The 17,889-nt window shown below is 50.3% G+C and overlaps 1 protein-coding gene across 1 annotated transcript in view; it reads left to right on the plus strand.

Annotated features, from left to right (window-relative positions):
* COL22A1 (collagen type XXII alpha 1 chain) overlaps window positions 1-17,889 on the plus strand; it is a 249,321-nt gene that overhangs the window by 22,731 nt on the left and 208,701 nt on the right. The window contains exons 3-4 of the mRNA XM_023514966.1: window positions 9,350-9,424; window positions 14,899-15,010. Of these exons, the coding sequence (XP_023370734.1) occupies window positions 9,350-9,424; window positions 14,899-15,010 (187 nt within the window). The remainder of the gene's footprint in view (window positions 1-9,349; window positions 9,425-14,898; window positions 15,011-17,889) is intronic.

The raw sequence follows: 17,889 nt of genomic DNA on the forward strand, positions 1-17,889 counted from the left end.
CCACTACCTCCACCATCACCATCATCACCACCAGTGTCACCACTACCTCCACCATCACCATCATCACCACCAGTGTCACCACTACCTCCACCATCTCCACCACCATCACTACCACTACCATAATCACCACCATCACCACCACTACCATAATCATCACCATTATCACCACTACCTTCACCATCACCATTTAACACCACCATCATCACAACTATAACCATCACCATCACTACCACCACCACCATTACCACCATCATCATCACTACTCTTATTATTATCATCACCATCACCACTCCACCACCATCATTATTATAACCATTATCACCACCATCATTATATTCATTACTACCATCATCCTACCACTATCACCAGTACCTCCACCATCACCACCACCACCATCATCATCATCACCATCATCATCACAATCACCACCACTTCTACCAAGCTTCTCTGAGAAGAAAAAGGTAGCAGAATCTGATGGGGTCTGGGTGGACCAGACTTGAACAGAAGGTCTCTACTTACCCCTGAAAGAAGGATAGACCAAGTGTGAGAGATCAAACTTCCCTCAGAGTTCCAAAGGTGCACTCTTGAAATAAGGGTAGACCAAGTATAAGAGATTGAACTTCCCCGAGAGCTCCAAAGATGCCACTTCTCATTGGTGATCACCAGTCATGACAGTGTGTGCCCAGAAGGCAAGAGGGATTATGCAGTGGGAAGGACTCAACCCCTGTGGTTTGAGTAGACCTGGGTTTGGATCCTCCCTCTGCCACTTCCTGGAAGAGAAATGAGGAGCAGGCCTTGCAACCCTTTGAGCTTTAGTTAATGTGTAAATCGTTAATAACAAAATCCTCAGGAAGGCTGTTGGGAGAAATGAATAATAAAATCCACTGGTGTGTGAGCTTCCTGAGGGCAGAGATTCTCTTCTGCTCCCTGTGGCCTCCCTAGCATCTGGGCAGTGGTCAGCAGAGGGTAGACCCTCAGGACATGCTTGTTCTTGTCCTCACTCCTCCTTGATTATAACTTTCCAAAAGAGCAGGAGTGCCCTATGGTCCCTGTGGCATATTACCTCTCTCCCTGCCTGCCATTAGCCTGTGATCACACCCTAGGACCTTCATCCCTGTCCCCATCTGCTATGTGGATGTCTCCCACATCTACTCCTTTAAGGTGTTTTCTGGTCCCCAGGACCCTTGGTTGGCAGAAGGGTCATTCAGCCGGGCACTGGTCTTGCTGTTTCCCTTTTCACCTTGGCCATCCACACAGCACTTGCTGTTGTGCAGAGATGGGAGATTTGGGTTGGCATTCTGGATCTTGATTATGCGTCTGTTACTTTGGGACAGTCACTTAATCTTGTGAACCTCCATCTTCTGGGAAAATCAGAAGACCAGCTAGGGCAATACTATATGAATATGCTGGGCGTATTGAACGGCATTCAGTAACTGATAATTCCTTTTCTTTGCTGAAACACCACTTTTAACCAAAATATTGGAAGGTATTATTCAACACTGTTGAGCTCCTTGGAATCGTGAGCTTGTTGGTTTCAGGATGAACCAGGTACAAGTCAGTCCACGTCTGTCTCAGGCCACCCCCAATGTGGACACAGAGTCATTATCATCTCTCTAATGTTCTTGTTGAACATAATTTTTCAATCATTAAAAGAGAGAGACTCTTGTGAAGCAAAGAGACCTGTTGTGGAGGCTTTGGGGAGCAGGCATGAAGGTGTTTTCCTGTCATTTCTGCCCCTAAACTCCCCAGTCATTTGTTACTAGAGGACGTGTGGATGGACAATTCAGACCATCCCTGAAATGAAAGGCCTCCAGGCCCCTCTCCCCAGTTCCCTCCTCCCTCACTGGCCTCCCCTTCTCAGGCTCTTTGGTCGCTGTTGACCTCCCCACGTGACAGTGTTGGAGACCCTGGGACCTAGTTTGCTGGCCTCTTCTCCCTGTCTCTGAAGGATCTCACCCGCTCCACAACAGCTTCCGCATTGAAATCTGACATCTGTAAGTGGGCATGTAGCTCAGGTTGCTGCCCACAGATCTACCAGATGTCTCGATTGTAAAATGCCCAGAACTGAGCTCCTATATGAGGGCTTTGTCTCCCAGCCCTGCGGGATGCAATGTTCTCTGTCCCAGGTGTTCCATGTCTAATCTGCCACCATGCTTGCCCTGCCTGCTTTCAAGACAGATCCAAGGTCTGGCTACCTCCACACCATCATCATTTTCCTTTCTGTGGGGCCCTGCAGTGGCCTCATTACTGGTCGTCTTCCCTGGCCCTAGCACAACCAGGCCCTCCCTTGCAGCCTGTCAACCCCACTCTAGCCCTGAGCCCCCCTCATCTCACTGCTGCTCTTCCCTGTACTGACTGTCCCCTGCTGTGTGTGCATGCTCCTCCCCACCATCCTGGTCTGGACCTCCCATAGGTTATTCTTTCCTGCCTATACCGTCACCTCCCCCTCCTAGCCCAGTAGACACCCCACCCTTGCAGCCACCTGTGACCCCAGCCTCTCACCTACCCTGCCTCAGCGCATCACCTGCTGGCATCTCACATGTCTGGGAGACCTTAGCACCTCATTTGATCAATGTCCATCTTTTCCACTGGACGGCAGGTCCCTGAGGACAGGCAGTTGTCATTTTGCCCATAATTTTCCTTCCCAGGATCAGTTCAGGGTCAGGTGCATGGCAGGCATTCCATTCATTAAACATGGAGGGAAGGGGGGGTTGGTCCCAACACTCTGTTATGTTCCATACCAAGGACTCTGCTGCCCCTAGGGTCCCCTAAACCCCCATCTCCTCCTGCACTGTCCTGGAGAAATTTCCTCACAGTCTTTGGTGACACCAGCTAGTGCCTGGTCTAAGGGCCATTCCCCAGGAGGGAAATGAGGTGGAGGGAACTATGGGACTGGGAGGTTAGAAATCAGAGATGAGGGGTGCTCAGGGGAGGGCTGTTTATGGCTCTCCTTGGGCAGTAGCTTCCATGGCCCCTGCTGCTCCCCATCTTCAGTCACATCTGCCCTCACATGCCTGGGCAGAGAGGTCTCCTCATTGTCCTAGGCCATGAGGCTCCCCATGGCCTGGCGTCCTCCAGTTTCCCTCCTCTGCTCCCTCCCACCTTGGAGCTTGGCACCTGCCCTTCCCACTCTTACCGGTTCCACTTCTGTGCTCTCAGCTCAGATCTCACTCTCCCTAGAGGCCTTCCCAGGGTCCATCCAGTGCCTTCCTCCCCTTGTGCCACAGCATGGGCCAGATGCTTCTATGCATTGGCCTCTGTATTGTTCCATGTTGCTCTCTGCCTTCCCCATCAGCACCACCAGGCAAGGAGCAGCTTGACCTGTGTACTCATGGGCTGTGCCTATTCATACCGGCCATATGTTCCAGGTACTAGGCAGATCTGTGTTGGCTGAATGAATGAATCAATGAATGGGCACTTACTGTCCAGAACTTCCCATCCACCATCCCACTTGATCTTTAGGACAAGCGTGGGTGGGGGAAAACACAAACTCTCATCTCTACTTTTAGGTTTGGAAACAGACACAGATGGGGTAATGGGCGTGAGAGAGGTCTACTCCAGAGCTCCCTTCCATCACCATGGGACCCAGAGTTACTGTCTTGGCACTGGCCTGGTTTTTGTTTCTCTTCAAGCCAACACACAGCCCCTGTCTGTCTAGGAGAGGACATGGCCCTGGCAGGGCCCCTGCTCTGGTCACCATTTCTTCCTTACACTGGCTCTTCCTGAGATGGGCACAGAGGGGAAGGACACAAATGACCCTGGTCTTGGGAACCAGTGTTTGTAGCTGTCAATGGGGCCAGGGGATTTTTCTTGCTAGCAATATTTTCTTTGCCAAATATTTTATCAGACTTCCTCTAAACACTTACATAAACACCCCCACAAAATACTTGGCACCCTGACCACACCCTCTTTCTAGCCTAGAGGAGCTGGGAGATGTGGATGGACAAGCCAGGGGATCTGGAGCTCCTTGGGAGTTAGCTGTAGATCATACCCTTTGACCTAGAGGAGAAATGTAAGCCGAGAATCCCCAGAAAGTTCCAGAACAGGTGGTGGAGGTAGAACTGGGCATAAGAACCCAGTGCTGGGCCCCTGGGTCATCTCCTTTCCATCTTCTCATGCGATCTACTTCCTTGACCTGAAATGTGGTCAATTAAATTCCCTTTTTTTGTAACCAGGAAGGCTACAGATTCACCTATAAATTATGGGTAACTGTAGCCTCCTTGCAGGATCCTGGGCAGGATTAAATGAAAGCATGTGTGTGACTGTGACCCAGTGTAATCACTTAGTAGTTGGCTGTTGTTTATTACTTGTAATACCCAAGGAGCTTTCCAGTGCTGAGATTTGCGGATAGTGGTTGGGAGCTCAGATGTCCAAGTCTGACTCCCTTGGCTCTGTTCTCACCTCTGCCACTTGTTAGCTGTGTGATGTTGGGTAGATTACTTAACCTCTCTGAGACTCAGCTTCCTCTCATGTAAACAAATGGATCCTATAGGTGCAGAGAGAGGAAGATCCTTGTATAAATCAAGACTGTTCAAGGGTAGGATGGGCTTCAGGAGGTGGCTGACTGGCCATCTGCTGGCATAGGCTTTGGAGGCAGATTTGAATCTATATTGACCAGTGACCTTGGGCAGCCCTTGGAGAGGCTGCAACATGCAGTGAGGAGGACTGGGTCCCGGAGCCATCGTGCTGACTTTGCCTTTGCTAGCTGTGTGGCCTCGGGCAAGTGAGTGACTTCTTTACGCCTTTCTTTCTACATCTGTAAATAGCAGCGCCTACCCTGTGAAGTTGTGGTGAGGATTTGATTAAATGTGCTAATGTATTCAACATGCGTGAAACAATGTCTGGTGCACAGCAAGCCACCCACATGTGTTTGGCGGTCATGGAGATAACCACATCCCTCCAGCAGAGCTGTGAAGAGCCTCAGAAGCCATCAGCACACAGGTTGGCTGAGTATCCAGACGCGTGGGCACTGGGTCCCTGGGAGCTGCGGCGATTGTAATGCTCATTAACTTTAGCCCCAGGGCCTTGTGGCTGACGCAGTGTCTGCTACCTCCCTAAGGTGGGGTTGTGTGGCTGGTTCTCTGGCTGGCCTTGGCGCAGAAGAGGGACTGGGCCGTGTGTCTGCTGGGCATTTGATTTATTTCTCTCCTCCTCCGCCTCTTCCCTGCCCTCTTGGATGTCATACATCTTGTCTGTGGTCAGCTGCACTCATCGTGGCAGCCACGAAGATGTGATGGATGAGCAGGGATTGCTTCCTGTCTGGTACCCAGCAGGGCTGTCCCAGTATCCTTCCCTGGCTTCTACTGGTCCTGCTGATCTCTTAGTCTGGGGCCACCATCTCTCATCCTACTTGCTAGATTCGAGTAGGCGTTTATTCAAATACAGACAGTCCTCCTATCTGGTGAGTTTCCTCTCTCAGGCCCAGTTTTTACATATGAGTGATAGGAACAAAATCTGCCTTTTATAGGAGGGTTGTTATAGGTAAATCCAAAGCCAGGTAACTGGCACAGTAATTGTAGGCACTTTCTTTTCCCAACTGGAAAAATTCTTGGTGGTAGGGCTTAGCTGTGTTCTGGAGACAGAACCCAGGGTGTGTCAGCACAGAGCACAAGGACCTCGGAGACCAGCCTGTGCAAAACCTCCCCTTCCCCAAATAGGCAGACACACAGGCCCCTTTTGCCATTTGGTAATAAGGACAAGTAAGTGGAAGTGTTTTCCAGAAAGTTTGCAGTAAATGCTGGTGTTTCCCTTTAGAACGGTAACTCTGATCAGTCAGTAGGCTACTGGTGAAACAGAACCCAGGCTGTGTGAGGAGTTATCTCTTTCCTTAGCAGAAGTCTAGAACGCTCTATTTGCTTAAAGAGTGAAGAGAAATGGCCATGAAAGGTAGACAAGAAGTGAACTCCAAGAGGACAATGTCTTTGTAATCTGGAATGTTTGTTTTTGTATTCTCACACTTTGAAAAAGGAAAATCAGCCAACCAACCAACCAAGAACAAATTGAATATTTATCTTGATTCTTGAGAATTTATCCTCTCCTTAATTCTAGAACTTCTTCCTGAGAAATCCATATTTGTTGGGATAGCGAGAGTAACTTGATCTGTCAGTGTTTCCTTTACCAGGAAAAAATACTGCACCGATTCTCAACCCCCTCATTCACTGTGCTCAGCCATCTGGAAGGGGAATCTGTTTTCCAGGTCTCTACCTTGGCTGTGCAAGGCAGACAGCTTGGAGGGACTCAAAGAAACCCAACTGAAGTGGCTTGAACAAAGAGAAGGGATTTTCTTAATCTTTTCACCCTTTCAACTCTTATGCTTTGGAGTTGCTGGTTCTAGAATTCCTATACTTCTGATTCTCCTGGACAGTCTGGCAGACTTTATGGCCCACATTCAGGGGAGAAAGAAGGGAAAGGACAGTTGCCTGCCCTATCCACCTGTCTATCCTTACATCAAGAAAACCAAACCTTTTAAGTTCCTCCCTTCCCCCATCCACAGCAAACTTCTTTTATTTGTTTCCTCATCAAGATCAGGGTCACGTCCCTCCCTAGTTGTAAGCGAATCTGGAAAGGTAGGGAACAGAATAACCACCCCTGGCTTAAGCCAATCAGCCACAGATTTTTTTCTTGTGTTGAAAACTGCCCATCTGAACTCAAGTGGCATTTCTTTAGCAAGGAAGAAGTGGGAGGTAGATTAAGCTGGCAGCTGATGGTGTCTGCCACACCTCCAGGGCAGGAGCCCAGGAGTCTGTGGGTCTCACTGGCTCATCAAAGTCATGATGGACCCCATGCCCGGAAGGCTCCCCAGCCTGCTGTCCAGGGTTGCTTCTCAGTTCTGGTCAATATGAACTGAAGATCTACTGTAGGCTAGGGCTGGGAAGACAGTGGCCAAAGGGGCGTGAGCTGAGATCCAGCCAGATCTGAGGACTCCTACTTCTTAGAGCAGTGATTCTCAACCTGTGGGTCGCAAATCACAGGAACTATTAAAGGCTCATGGCATTAGGAAGGTTGAGAACCACTGCCCTAGAGAGAGAGACATAACCATCTATGAGGAGGGGCTCCTTAGCTAGGCTGGGATGAATGGAAATAGGCCTTGGGGTTGGAGAAGGATGAACAGAGTCTCTAAGATTGAGGAGGAAGCCCCGGGGAGCAAGGAGATACGTGATGTCACAACGCTCTGACCCTTTCTTGCACTGATGTATTTGGAATCTGTGCGTGTAGCCAGCCCAGGAGGCCCTTGAAGGCAAGGACTGTGACTTTATCTATTATCTATTTCTAAGACTCAAAAGTAGCTTAAAACTTGGAACATATGTGAAGCTCAGAATAAAAGGGTGAATGCAGAAATAACAGATCATTATCTAAGATGAGGAGTGGTCCCAGCCAAAAGGGACTGGAACGTGGCTTCTAGTTACAGGCTGAGAGAGGCTTCGGTCGCTCCTCTCACCTCCCTGCCAAACATGTGAGCACCGAGGGCCCCAGCATCCCTGGGAAGCCTGTCTGGTAGGTCTATTTCAGAAGCCATTTGCCTTGATGTGACCAAGTCAACTATAAATTACTCCTTGAACCTCTAGAATGGATGAGGCATAGTGATGGTGCCCAAAGGGAATTTGCAGTTGTTCTAGGAAAGATTTCCTAAAGCGGTTTGGGCAAGTTTCACCATCTTCTAGAAGAGTCTCCATCTTTTCTGTGTTCATGTCCTCATTTGGGAAATTTACAGAGACCTGACTCAACGTGGCAGCCTCCTCTGAGCTCCGGCCATCAGCCTCCTGAGATTTGCTTGTAATCGAGGATAGACGGAACCTTCTGAGCCAACTCATTTTAAATTTTAAACTCATTAAAATGACACACAGTCCCTAGCCTGTCTCTCTGGCAGCTTGCCAACATTAAGGCACTTGATCATCATCCCGCAGCTGCCGCTGGCCTGGGTGGAGCTGTCTGAAAGTCGCGCCGGGCTGCAGCCTCTCACACGCGTTCCCAGACAGCGTGGAGCTGTTTCCAAAATAACCCCATCTGCGGGGCTGTCAGACCTGGGGGTGCTGCTTAGGATAAATGTTAAAAATACCTCCTCCCAAGGTCAGGAGAGATCTGATGTGCTCCGCTCACTGCTGGTGGAACACACATGCACGTGGAATTGACGGGGTGCTGGGACGACTGCCTAGTAATGTGCAATTATGATAAAGGTGCATGACAGCCAAAGTGGGCACGGCGGGGGGCTGGGGTGCAGGGGGGGCAGTGAGCTGCCTCAAGTGCCGCATTTATGGGGGTGCAGTAGCTGCTTACCCTGGCCCCTGTTACTGTGGATTTCATCTTGCCCCTGTGACACGTGTGTGTGTTTTGAGGTCTCATGTGCCACAGGTGCCCATGACACAGAGATGGAGAGACGTCTCCAAGACACCGAGCTAGTCGGTGTGGAGCAGGCTGGGCCCCTGCACATTAAAACTCAGTATTGCCTAGAGTTTGGACTTGACTTTACAAATGCAAATAATGTAATCTAACCTGAAATTAAACACAAATTAAACACATCTGAAATGAAACACAGATTCTGTTAGTGCCTTCCCCAGGGTTCAGTAGAAGGACTCAGCGGTCTCATCTTTCTTCCAATGTTTTTAAAGTGAGGCTCTATGAAAACTTCAGGTCACACTTTTGTGTAACTGAGGAGTTTTACTTCTCTTGGAGCTTGCATTCTCCTGGAATAGTGCCTGAAGCTCCGTGAGGTGACACATGAGATGCCTTCTGCCCCTGCACACAGTTCTGCTCCATTGATACCTGGTAACTTGGAGTTTTCACACACACATGCACCTTCACATGTGAGGTCCCTTCTGCCCACGTCACCTTTGGTCTTTTGTCTGTTTGGCTAAATCCCACTGGTCCTTTAAAGAGGATGCTTTTCAGGCAAGCGGCCCTCTCCTCCTGAGCTAGTTAGGTGCCCTGAGGCCCCAGCAGCTGGCTCAGATGTCCATCCTCACAACACTGTGTGGATAACATGATTCTTGTGTAGTTAGGTGCCCCGAGGCTCCAGCAGCTGGCACAAATGTCCATCCTCACGATGCTGTATGAATAACATGATTTGTGTGTCTGGCTTCCTCTCCCAGATGAGGCTGTGAGTTCATTGCAGGGAACAGACCTTGTTCATATTTCACCCCCAGGACAGAGCAAAGTATTTGCAGAATCGATGCTTAAAAGTACATGAGAACATGAAAGCATGAGTGAGTGTGGGGCGGCATGTGGCTCCTGCGTCAGCTGCAAGCCTTGCCCCTTACCTGCGGTGGATGGGGAGGGTCCCTTTGCTGTCGTGTGTCACTGGGGGTTGGTGCACACATTTTCTCATCCTTCTCTTTCCTCTTCTCTCTCTCAGACGTGCTCTGCCCTAGCGTCCGTGTGGAAGGGGATCGCTTTAAGCACACCAATGGGGTGACCAAGGAAATCACAGGTAAGAGAGACACTTGCTGTGGTGTACTAGTCACAGTTGCGTGCAGGACCCCAGTAGATTCTGGGGTGGCATTGCTGACCCCCTTTCACTCTATCTTTCACCAAAGGCCCCAAAGAGTGGCTTGAACCGGGCCAGTGGCCACTCTCCTCGGAGCGCCTCTCACAGCAGGGAACATTCCTGTCTATCTGGCATGCCACAGACCTCCCTGTAGGAGCCACGCTCCCACATGTGGGAATGAATGAGTTTGTAAAGGAGTTGGTGAGTGAGTAAGAGATGATTGGCAAAGTGAGCAAAAGAGTGAATGACTAAATGTGTTTTGGAGAGAGAGGGATCAGAGCTATAAATACTGCAGCAAATCAATGGGTGAATGAACAGACACAGGGCTGCACACCCAGCTGCAGGAGGGAGCATCACAAAACCTCCTCCCAGGCTGTCTGGTCTTGGCAGAGAGCTGTGCTGCCACAATGAGTCAGGGTGGCCCAGCATGCTAGTAGCCCTATGCAGCAATGTGGGCCTCTCGGAGGCCAGGTGTCCAGCTAAGCACTTCCTCTGGGACCTCAGGGAAGTTGTCTTCCCTCCCACATCCAGCAAGGCAGCCACTCTGCCCTGCTGGTCCATCACCCTCCCTTGGTCCTCACTGTCTTCAGTGGCACATCCATTCCACAGCCACACGGCAGTGAGCCAGGGGAGGTCAGAACTCCCCTGAACTGTGCAGGCGGCCACTCTCCTTCACGGGGAGGTTTGATGGGCCCTGCCAGTGCCCTGCCTGCATCCCAGGGCCCTTGTGTGTCAGTGTGTCCTACTGACTTGAGGATGCCGGTGTCTGCCTCTTTGTGCCTGAGGTAACTTTCTAGAATGGTGGAGGCTGCCCGGCCTGTATGCACAGCAGGTGCCATGTGCTGGGGAGTTAAACCACCTCAGGAGCACCCCTCAGCTGGGGACTACAGGTGCAGAGACACCCAGGCCTGCTGTTCCTCAGGCCCGATTCTTCTGAGGTCCACACGTGACTCAGTTCCCCGGGCGTCCCAGCAGCGTCCAGGAGCAGTCTTCTCCCAGGGACCAACTTCCTGCCATCCTCTATCAGCTACTTTCCCTGCCTCCTCTGTCTCCCCCTGTCTCCATCAGGCTCCTCTTAAATAACCTCTTAGCTCTTTCAGGGGAGCGCCAGCCGAGGCAGCCTCATTTACCTGGTAGTCTCTCTAGGCAGGGTGTGTGGTGTGCATGCTGTGTTCAGTTATCAGGCTTGCTTTGGGTGATGTGTGAGATACGATGACTTCCACCTCCTTCACATTGTTAACTTGGCCGTCTTGAGACAAGTGGATGCACAGCGGGGCCACTTGCCCTTGCTGCAGGACTGCTGGGCAGCTCGACCTAGAGGTGCCTGCATTTGCCTTGGTCACTCCAGCAAAGCTCTGGCTCCTGGATAATCTTTGCCCATTGCTGAGCTCAGGTGTGCTTGGCCAGCTCTGCCCTAGACACTTCCCACAACGTCCCTCTTCCAAGACTTGCTGCAGATACTGCAGTGGCCGTGTGAGCCACGAGTCCTTCCTAGCAGTAACTTCTAGTCACTTGTTACGAGGGAGGGGACCTGGGGCAGTAATGCCATTCAGCAGTAGTCAGAGTAGCGTGAGTGCTTTCTGAGCTCTCTCTGGAGGCCCCAGCAGGGCTCCTGCGTCCCCCCAGTTAACCCCACAGCACATCCTAAGCTGCACCTATGCACATTTTATTTACAGCTGGGAAACAGGTTCAGAGGGAGCAGGTCAGCTGCCTGAGTTTGTGGCAGGAGTCAGGGTTGCTATCCAGATAGTCATTCAGCAAGCCCACATTTATAAACATCTGCCAGCCTTGGTGTTTGAGCTGTGTGATGTTTATTACAAGCTGACTGATTCAGCAGAGTGAAGAAAGAAAGTCACATTTGTCCTAAAACTTAGGCATGCTGACCCCAACCATCAAGAGTGAATGTCCTTTCCTGCCGTAAGAAGGCAAGAATATGGAGATCTAGAACTCTGCCCTGTAGACAGGCCACCCCAGACTGACAGCCAAAGAGGGGACATAGCACTGTGGTGGTTGTGGTGTCCACTTGGTGGAAGGCAGAGGTGATTTTAAAAAAGTTTTTCTCTCTTTACTGCTGCTGAGTCCACCTAGCCTGCCATTATCTGTCCTCTGGAAGGCTACACTATCCCTATAATCAGAATGCAGCCCCCAGCACTGGCCTGTCACCTCCCTTCACCAAGAGCTGTCTTTCTTCACCCCAGGATGCTTGGCTCTCTGATAGTCCCTGCCCCTTAGCCCTGCTTGAGGGGTTCTGCCTCTTCCGCTCCAGCTTGTTCATGGGCCTATAGGAATGTCCACCAGCTCCCCAAAGAATGATGGTCCCCTTGACTGATGACACTTCCTCTTGTTGGTGTGCCTTGTTCCCATGGTGAACTCCTACTCATCCCTCAAAGCCCAACACAGTCAACTCCAAGAAATCACTTTAGGCTTCAAGAGACCATTAGTTGCTCTTTTTTAATTTTATTCTATCCTGAGAACTGCAGGCTGAGGTTATCATCATTATTTTTTCCCCTGTCTGCAAGTATATGAAGTATTTGAGGGCAGGACCTGCTCGTACTTGGGCATTCTGTGTGCCTTGAGGACAGAGGACAGTGCCTGTCTCAGTAAACCTGTGTTGTATGAATCAAAGCCTGGACATGTGAATGAATGGACAGATTATAAAATGAAAGGGAAGAAGGAAGAAAGGAAAAGAGGAAGGGAGGGAGAGTGGCGGGCACGTGAGCAAACGTGTCTGTCTACATTTTCTGCAGCTCAGAATGAGCCTGCCGTTTCTTGTCATTCTAGAGACTAAATAGCAGTGAGCATCTGTTGTACTTAAGAGTAATTGATTGTGGTTGGGAAGATTCAGAAAGGGTGTGTGTGAGCGAGTATGCATGTGTGTGCATGCGTGTGCATTTGTGAACATGTATGTGTGGACATGCATTGTGAGGGTGCATGTGTGAGCATACATGTGTACATGTGTGTGTTTATACACATGTGAATATGCAGAACTGTGAACATGGTCTTAGCCTTGGCACATGTGGAGGGTTCTGCTGCAGTCTGGTGGGACCCTCTATCATAAATCCTGCTGTGTCGTCCTCAGCCAGTGGGGTCCTGCAGCTTCCTTTCCCCTCCCCTCCATGGAGTGTCCCATGCCAGGAGGGCCCTGCCAGAGACCCTGTCTGCACTCTGAGTGCACAGAGAACCTGCTTTATCTGCTCTAATTATAACCAGACCTGGAAAAACCATTCCCAGCCCTGTTGAGGCTGAAGAGGGAGTTAGGCAGAGATGAAGCCTCTGACTTGCCACTTCAGATGTGATGGGGTAATCGAAGCAGCTTTTGTGTTCTGGAAACAAACAAACAAACTCCACTTCACAAAAGCGTCATCTCCAGATTTTACCTTAGGATTCTGGCTACTTTTAGCCTTAGCTGTGATGATGAGGACGGGGACTGAAGAGGTATGGGCAATGGGAGGTAGGTCTTAGCTGGCCATGAGGCTCAGTAGTCTGGGGGCCTTGAGTCAGTCTCCTGACATCTCTGAGCCTCAGTTTCTGCACCTATGTGACAGTGGATACCACAGAAGTTCCCCAAGGTCCCTCTCTGCTCTAATAACCAATTGTTCTGCAAAGTCTAGTGACTAAAAGTGTCAGCTTTCCTGGGAAGTTAACTATCTAATACTTAAAGAATGTTAGGCAGGGCACAGGTCTCAAATCTGGCCACAGACATTCTGGATTTCTCTCTCCTCTCACCCAGGTCCCCACATCCAGATAATCACTGAGTCATGCCCACAGCACTTCCTAAATAGCTCTCCAACCCAAGTCCCTCCAGTCCTCCTCTCCACCGCCCAGCTCAGCAGCCCTGCTCCTCAATGGGCTCCATACTCCTCTGTCCTGCTGCCAGAATGACCTTGGAAAACAAACCAGATGTTGTCACTACCCCACTTTAACGCCCTCCATGGCTCCAGGTTGCCTGAAGAAAGAAACACAAACTGCTCCCGTGGCTGGCAGGGCCTGCTATGCCCATGCCAGGGTGACCTCGCTATGGGTCCTGACATCCCCAGCTGGCCCCATCTGTTTCTTGTTGGTGTCTGAGCAGCTATTAGGTATCTAATACCTTGGAGACTATAAGGGGGAAGGTGAATTCATTCCTTCTGTCCTTCCTTCCTGCAAACAATGCTTCAAGCAGGAACAACAAAGCACCAGACTTTTTAAAGATAGAAAAATAAATCAGATCTGGTCCCTTTCCTCAAAGAGCTCAGTGTCTAATGCAATTGATGGACCCCTGAACAGATAAGCTCCTGCATCTCACCCAGACCTGCTGAAGACATAGGAGGAACTGTGGCTGCACGGTCTTTATCCTGGCAGAGGAGGACAGGCCACAGCAGGCACCTGGCACAGGGGCGCAGCCAGCGAGTACTGGGCCACCCCTGCAGCTTCCCAGTGCCACACGGCCCCTCTGACAGGGGCTGCAGTGAGGTGCAGCCTCTCAGCTCCGTAGTGAACCATCGCTGCTTATCGCACCAGCCCTGCATCAGTCCCTCCACCTCGGGAGCATTCTTCATTCCCTTCCCAGCCCTTATTTATTTCAAGCCATTCATCTTTTCTTCCACTGCCCTTTGCTGCTGCCTGGTTAATTCCTTGGCGTTCAAATTTTTGTTGGGTTCAAAAAAAAAATTGTTTTTATTCACTGAAACCAAAATAAAAATGAAACCAGAAAGTAGAGCGTGTGTTTGCTTTTTAAAAACTATTTTGTTTTGTTCTAATTCTCCCACATATGAAAGGTAAGGGGAAACCCAGAATGAGGTGACCAGGACCAGGCCCCCACTGCGGTTCCTGGCCCTGACTTGGCACAGGGTGGCGTTGGGCACATGCCCCCCAGATTCTGGATTCCCTCTCTGGCTCTCACAGTGAGCAGGTGCCTTCTCTGAACAAGCCACCATGTCTTGTGTGTGTCCTGGGCCCAACACAGAGTGCCAAGTGGGTGCTGCTGTCCCTTTTGTGCAGATGAGGGAAGGGGCATAAGGGGGTGAGACACTGTGCCCAAGCCTTGGAGGTGCTGTGTCTGAGAACAGGGGCCCCGGCGTGCCCTCTGCCTGGCTCTCCTCCCTCTGGGCCATGCCCGCTTCACTCCTTAAATTAACTGAAGGCTTTTCAGGGGCTGCACGCACATGTAGGATGCCTGACCAAGAACACAGAGGACGCGGTGTTAGCGCCCTCCACACCTTCCCCTGGAGTTCAGTCGGAGCCGTACCTCCTGTTACTCTGCTGCTAATGTTTCTCCCGGATGTGTTTGTGCCCGGTCAGGGTGGGCAGGCAGCCTGAGCAGGGATGTGTTTGTGCCCCAGTCAGGGTGGGCAGGCAGCCTGAGCAGGGATGTGTTTTCCTTTGTCTCTCGGGCTCTTCCTCTACCAGACTCACAACCACCTCTTCTCTTTGGACAGGGTTTGACCTGATGGATTTGTTCAGCGTGAAGGAAATCTTGGGGAAGAGAGAGAATGGAGAGCAGAGTTCCTACGTACGGATGGGATCCTTCCCCGTGGTGCAGAGAACCGAGTGAGTGATCACTTCTCCCTCCGACTTGTCCAGGATGCCTTGGGAAAGGGCAGGGTAGGGGCCCGGTCACACTCTGGACACCCGGTCACACTGGACACCCGGCAGGGCTCTGACCTACTGAGGGGCTGGTAAGGTCACCCCAACGTGAAACAGCAGAACTAGTGAGCTGGGAAGGCAACCTGTTGTCTATTATCACCAACTTGGTTAGTTCCCAGGCCTTCGGGGTTCATTGCTCCTTCCAGATCTGGCATCAGTCACTCACTCATGCCCACATTTATCTGTTAGTTCACTGACCAGCAAACACCGATGGCTATCAGCAGGCCGAGCCCACTGTGGACCGGCCCCCACCACTGGTAGGCGGGGCACCTGCAGGGTCATGCAATAGTTTTGGCCCTTGCAAACCCAGTTTTGCTGCAGACTGGGCGCCTGGCCTGACCCACATTATTGAATGTCTTGGTGCCTGAGTTTTTTCATGTTTTCAACCCAGAATGAAATGTCCTCCCTTGCAACATTGTTAAGAGGACGTGATGTGAGGATTTGTCCAGTGTCCGGCACTTACTGGGTCTCCAGTCAAGGGCTAACGATGGAGGCTAAACAAATGCTCTGTGCTTCCACCATGGGCAGGCAGGTCTGCTAAAAATGAAAAGGATACTGCACCAGGCCACCTCTCCCTCATCTTAGTTGAGGCTCTCTAGTTGCTTACAAACATTCTTATACTAGAGGGCCGAAGGGAAAGGCTCCCCGTGTGACCAGCCCCGTCCTGCCCTGGTCTGTTGGCTCCTCCCCAGGCCTCCCCACCTACCTCCTCTGACTCTTTCCCCCGTGAGGAGTTTGTTATGTTCTTCCTTCTACCTGGGACAGCTGTCTGCTCATCCTTCAAAGCATGCTGTGCTGTCACGGATGCCTTCCCCTTCCAGTCCTCCTCACAACTTGTACTCTGCACAAAGTGTGACAGAGCTGAAGCTGCTGATCAGTTGTGCAATTACTTCTGTCACCCCTGGTCCATGAGGAACTCCAGCAAGGAGCTAAGCTTTGGTTTTGTTGCAGTCTCAGCCGTGAACTGAGCCCCATTCAGTGGGGAGTAGGAGTAGGAGATTAAGTATTTTCTAAATAACCAGCCCGTAATGAGGTAAAATGCTCTGTTAGATACCAGCCTGGCAGAGGTGGGCTTTGAGTGATAGGTCTCAGATTTGGAATGTTGCATGTGTGAAATCTTTGGTCTTTAATTCAGTCACCATTCTCTTGAGTGCCAGCCATGCAACAGGCATTCTGTCAGACTCTGATGTCATCTCATCCGTGGTTCCCAGTGCTGAGGTTTGATGAGATTTTACAGAAGAAATGAGACAAGTCACTTTGTCTCTTGAGTTCCATTTGAAGAGAACAGTGGCTGACAACTCACTCTCAAAAGAGTTACGTCTTCTGGACTGTGAGTGAGGCTTCCTCTCTGCAGAGACATGCGGAAGCTACTAATCAACAGAGAAGTCGGCGCCACGGACGTCACCTAGGGGCAGGCAAGGAAGGACAGAGTCTGGCCCCACTCAGCTTCGCTCCCTCTTGCTTCCTCGGCCTAACATGCCCAATTAGCACCACTAATAAGAGAAACAGTGGCAGGCAACTCCACTGTAAGGAAAACTAAAAAGGAGAGAGAGAATAAAAAGCCGGCAAGAAAGCAGAAGTGAGAGTCCCATGAAGGGCTCACAGAGGACCTTCCCCTGTGCTCACGGTGTGTCCTTCTAATGAGACTGGGTCAAGCAGCAGAGTTGCTTATGTGACACTGTGTGAGCACAGGGCTGGACACTGTTTCCAGGGATGGACTTGGGCTCGTGTCATGATGCTCAGTGTTCTGAGGGGCTCCTGTCTGGTTTCATGTTTGTCTTAATGGCAGAACACCCGAGACAAAATCAGACCAACAAGGCTCTGACATTTCAAGAAGGAACATTTTCTTTTAATTTCTAACACTTTGAAATGTATACACACATACCTAACTTGAACTTGCAAGCTAATTTTTTCACGGTGAAAAGGCATCTCGCTTTCAATATTTGTATTCTTTCTCACTCGTTTAACATTTAAAGGGCATTTAATGAACTTCATCTAATTCACCTGTTACTATATTGTGAGAGGTACGATCCTTCTCATTTATCTGGTCCTGCATTTGAGACTCAGAATGGGATAGTAACTTGCTCAACATCTCAGAGCCTGGAGGAAGCAGAGGTTGGCCTCAAACTCAGGTCCTCTCTGTCCCTTTCACTACTGTCTCATCCTCTGCAGCATTATTTCTGGAAAAGGGGTGAACTGAGCAATTTTCTTCCTTTGGGCATTCTCTGCTAATGACCTTTCCCCCTTGATTATAATGGCTGATATATGTATATGTTTATATGGGTGTGTATATGTGTATATAAAAGATAGATAAATCTATTTCCTAAGAAAAAGTCTTTAGGAGAATAAAAACATCACTAGCAAAGAAAAATCTGTATCTTAGGATACACACACAAATGCACAACATGTTGTACTTGTGTATTTCAAAGATCCAAAGACGAATTTGTCTGCAGAACAACAACATCCAAAACAGTAGTGTGGTTAGGAGATAGGGAGACAGTGAAATGAAGTCTCAGCAGTGGCTCTGAAGCCTGTGTGTGTAGACTTCCTGGGAAGATCCCATCTCCCTCCCGTGCAGTCTGTCCCCCGGGATGCCTGTGAGCCCCCAGCTCTGTTCCACTGCCTGAGTGTGACCCTGAGTGAAATCCCAGCTGGGCGAGTGACTTTGAACCCCCAGGCCATCACCTACCAGCTTGTGTCTGTGAACTGAGAGTGACTTTGAACCCCCAGGCCATCACCTCCCAGCTTGTGTCTGTGAACTGAGAGTGACTTTGAACCCCCAG

Source organism: Otolemur garnettii, unplaced genomic scaffold, assembly GCF_000181295.1.
Source record: "Otolemur garnettii isolate 467f Iridium unplaced genomic scaffold, OtoGar3 scaffold00062, whole genome shotgun sequence".
In the NCBI taxonomy this organism is placed as follows: domain Eukaryota; kingdom Metazoa; phylum Chordata; class Mammalia; order Primates; family Galagidae; genus Otolemur; species Otolemur garnettii.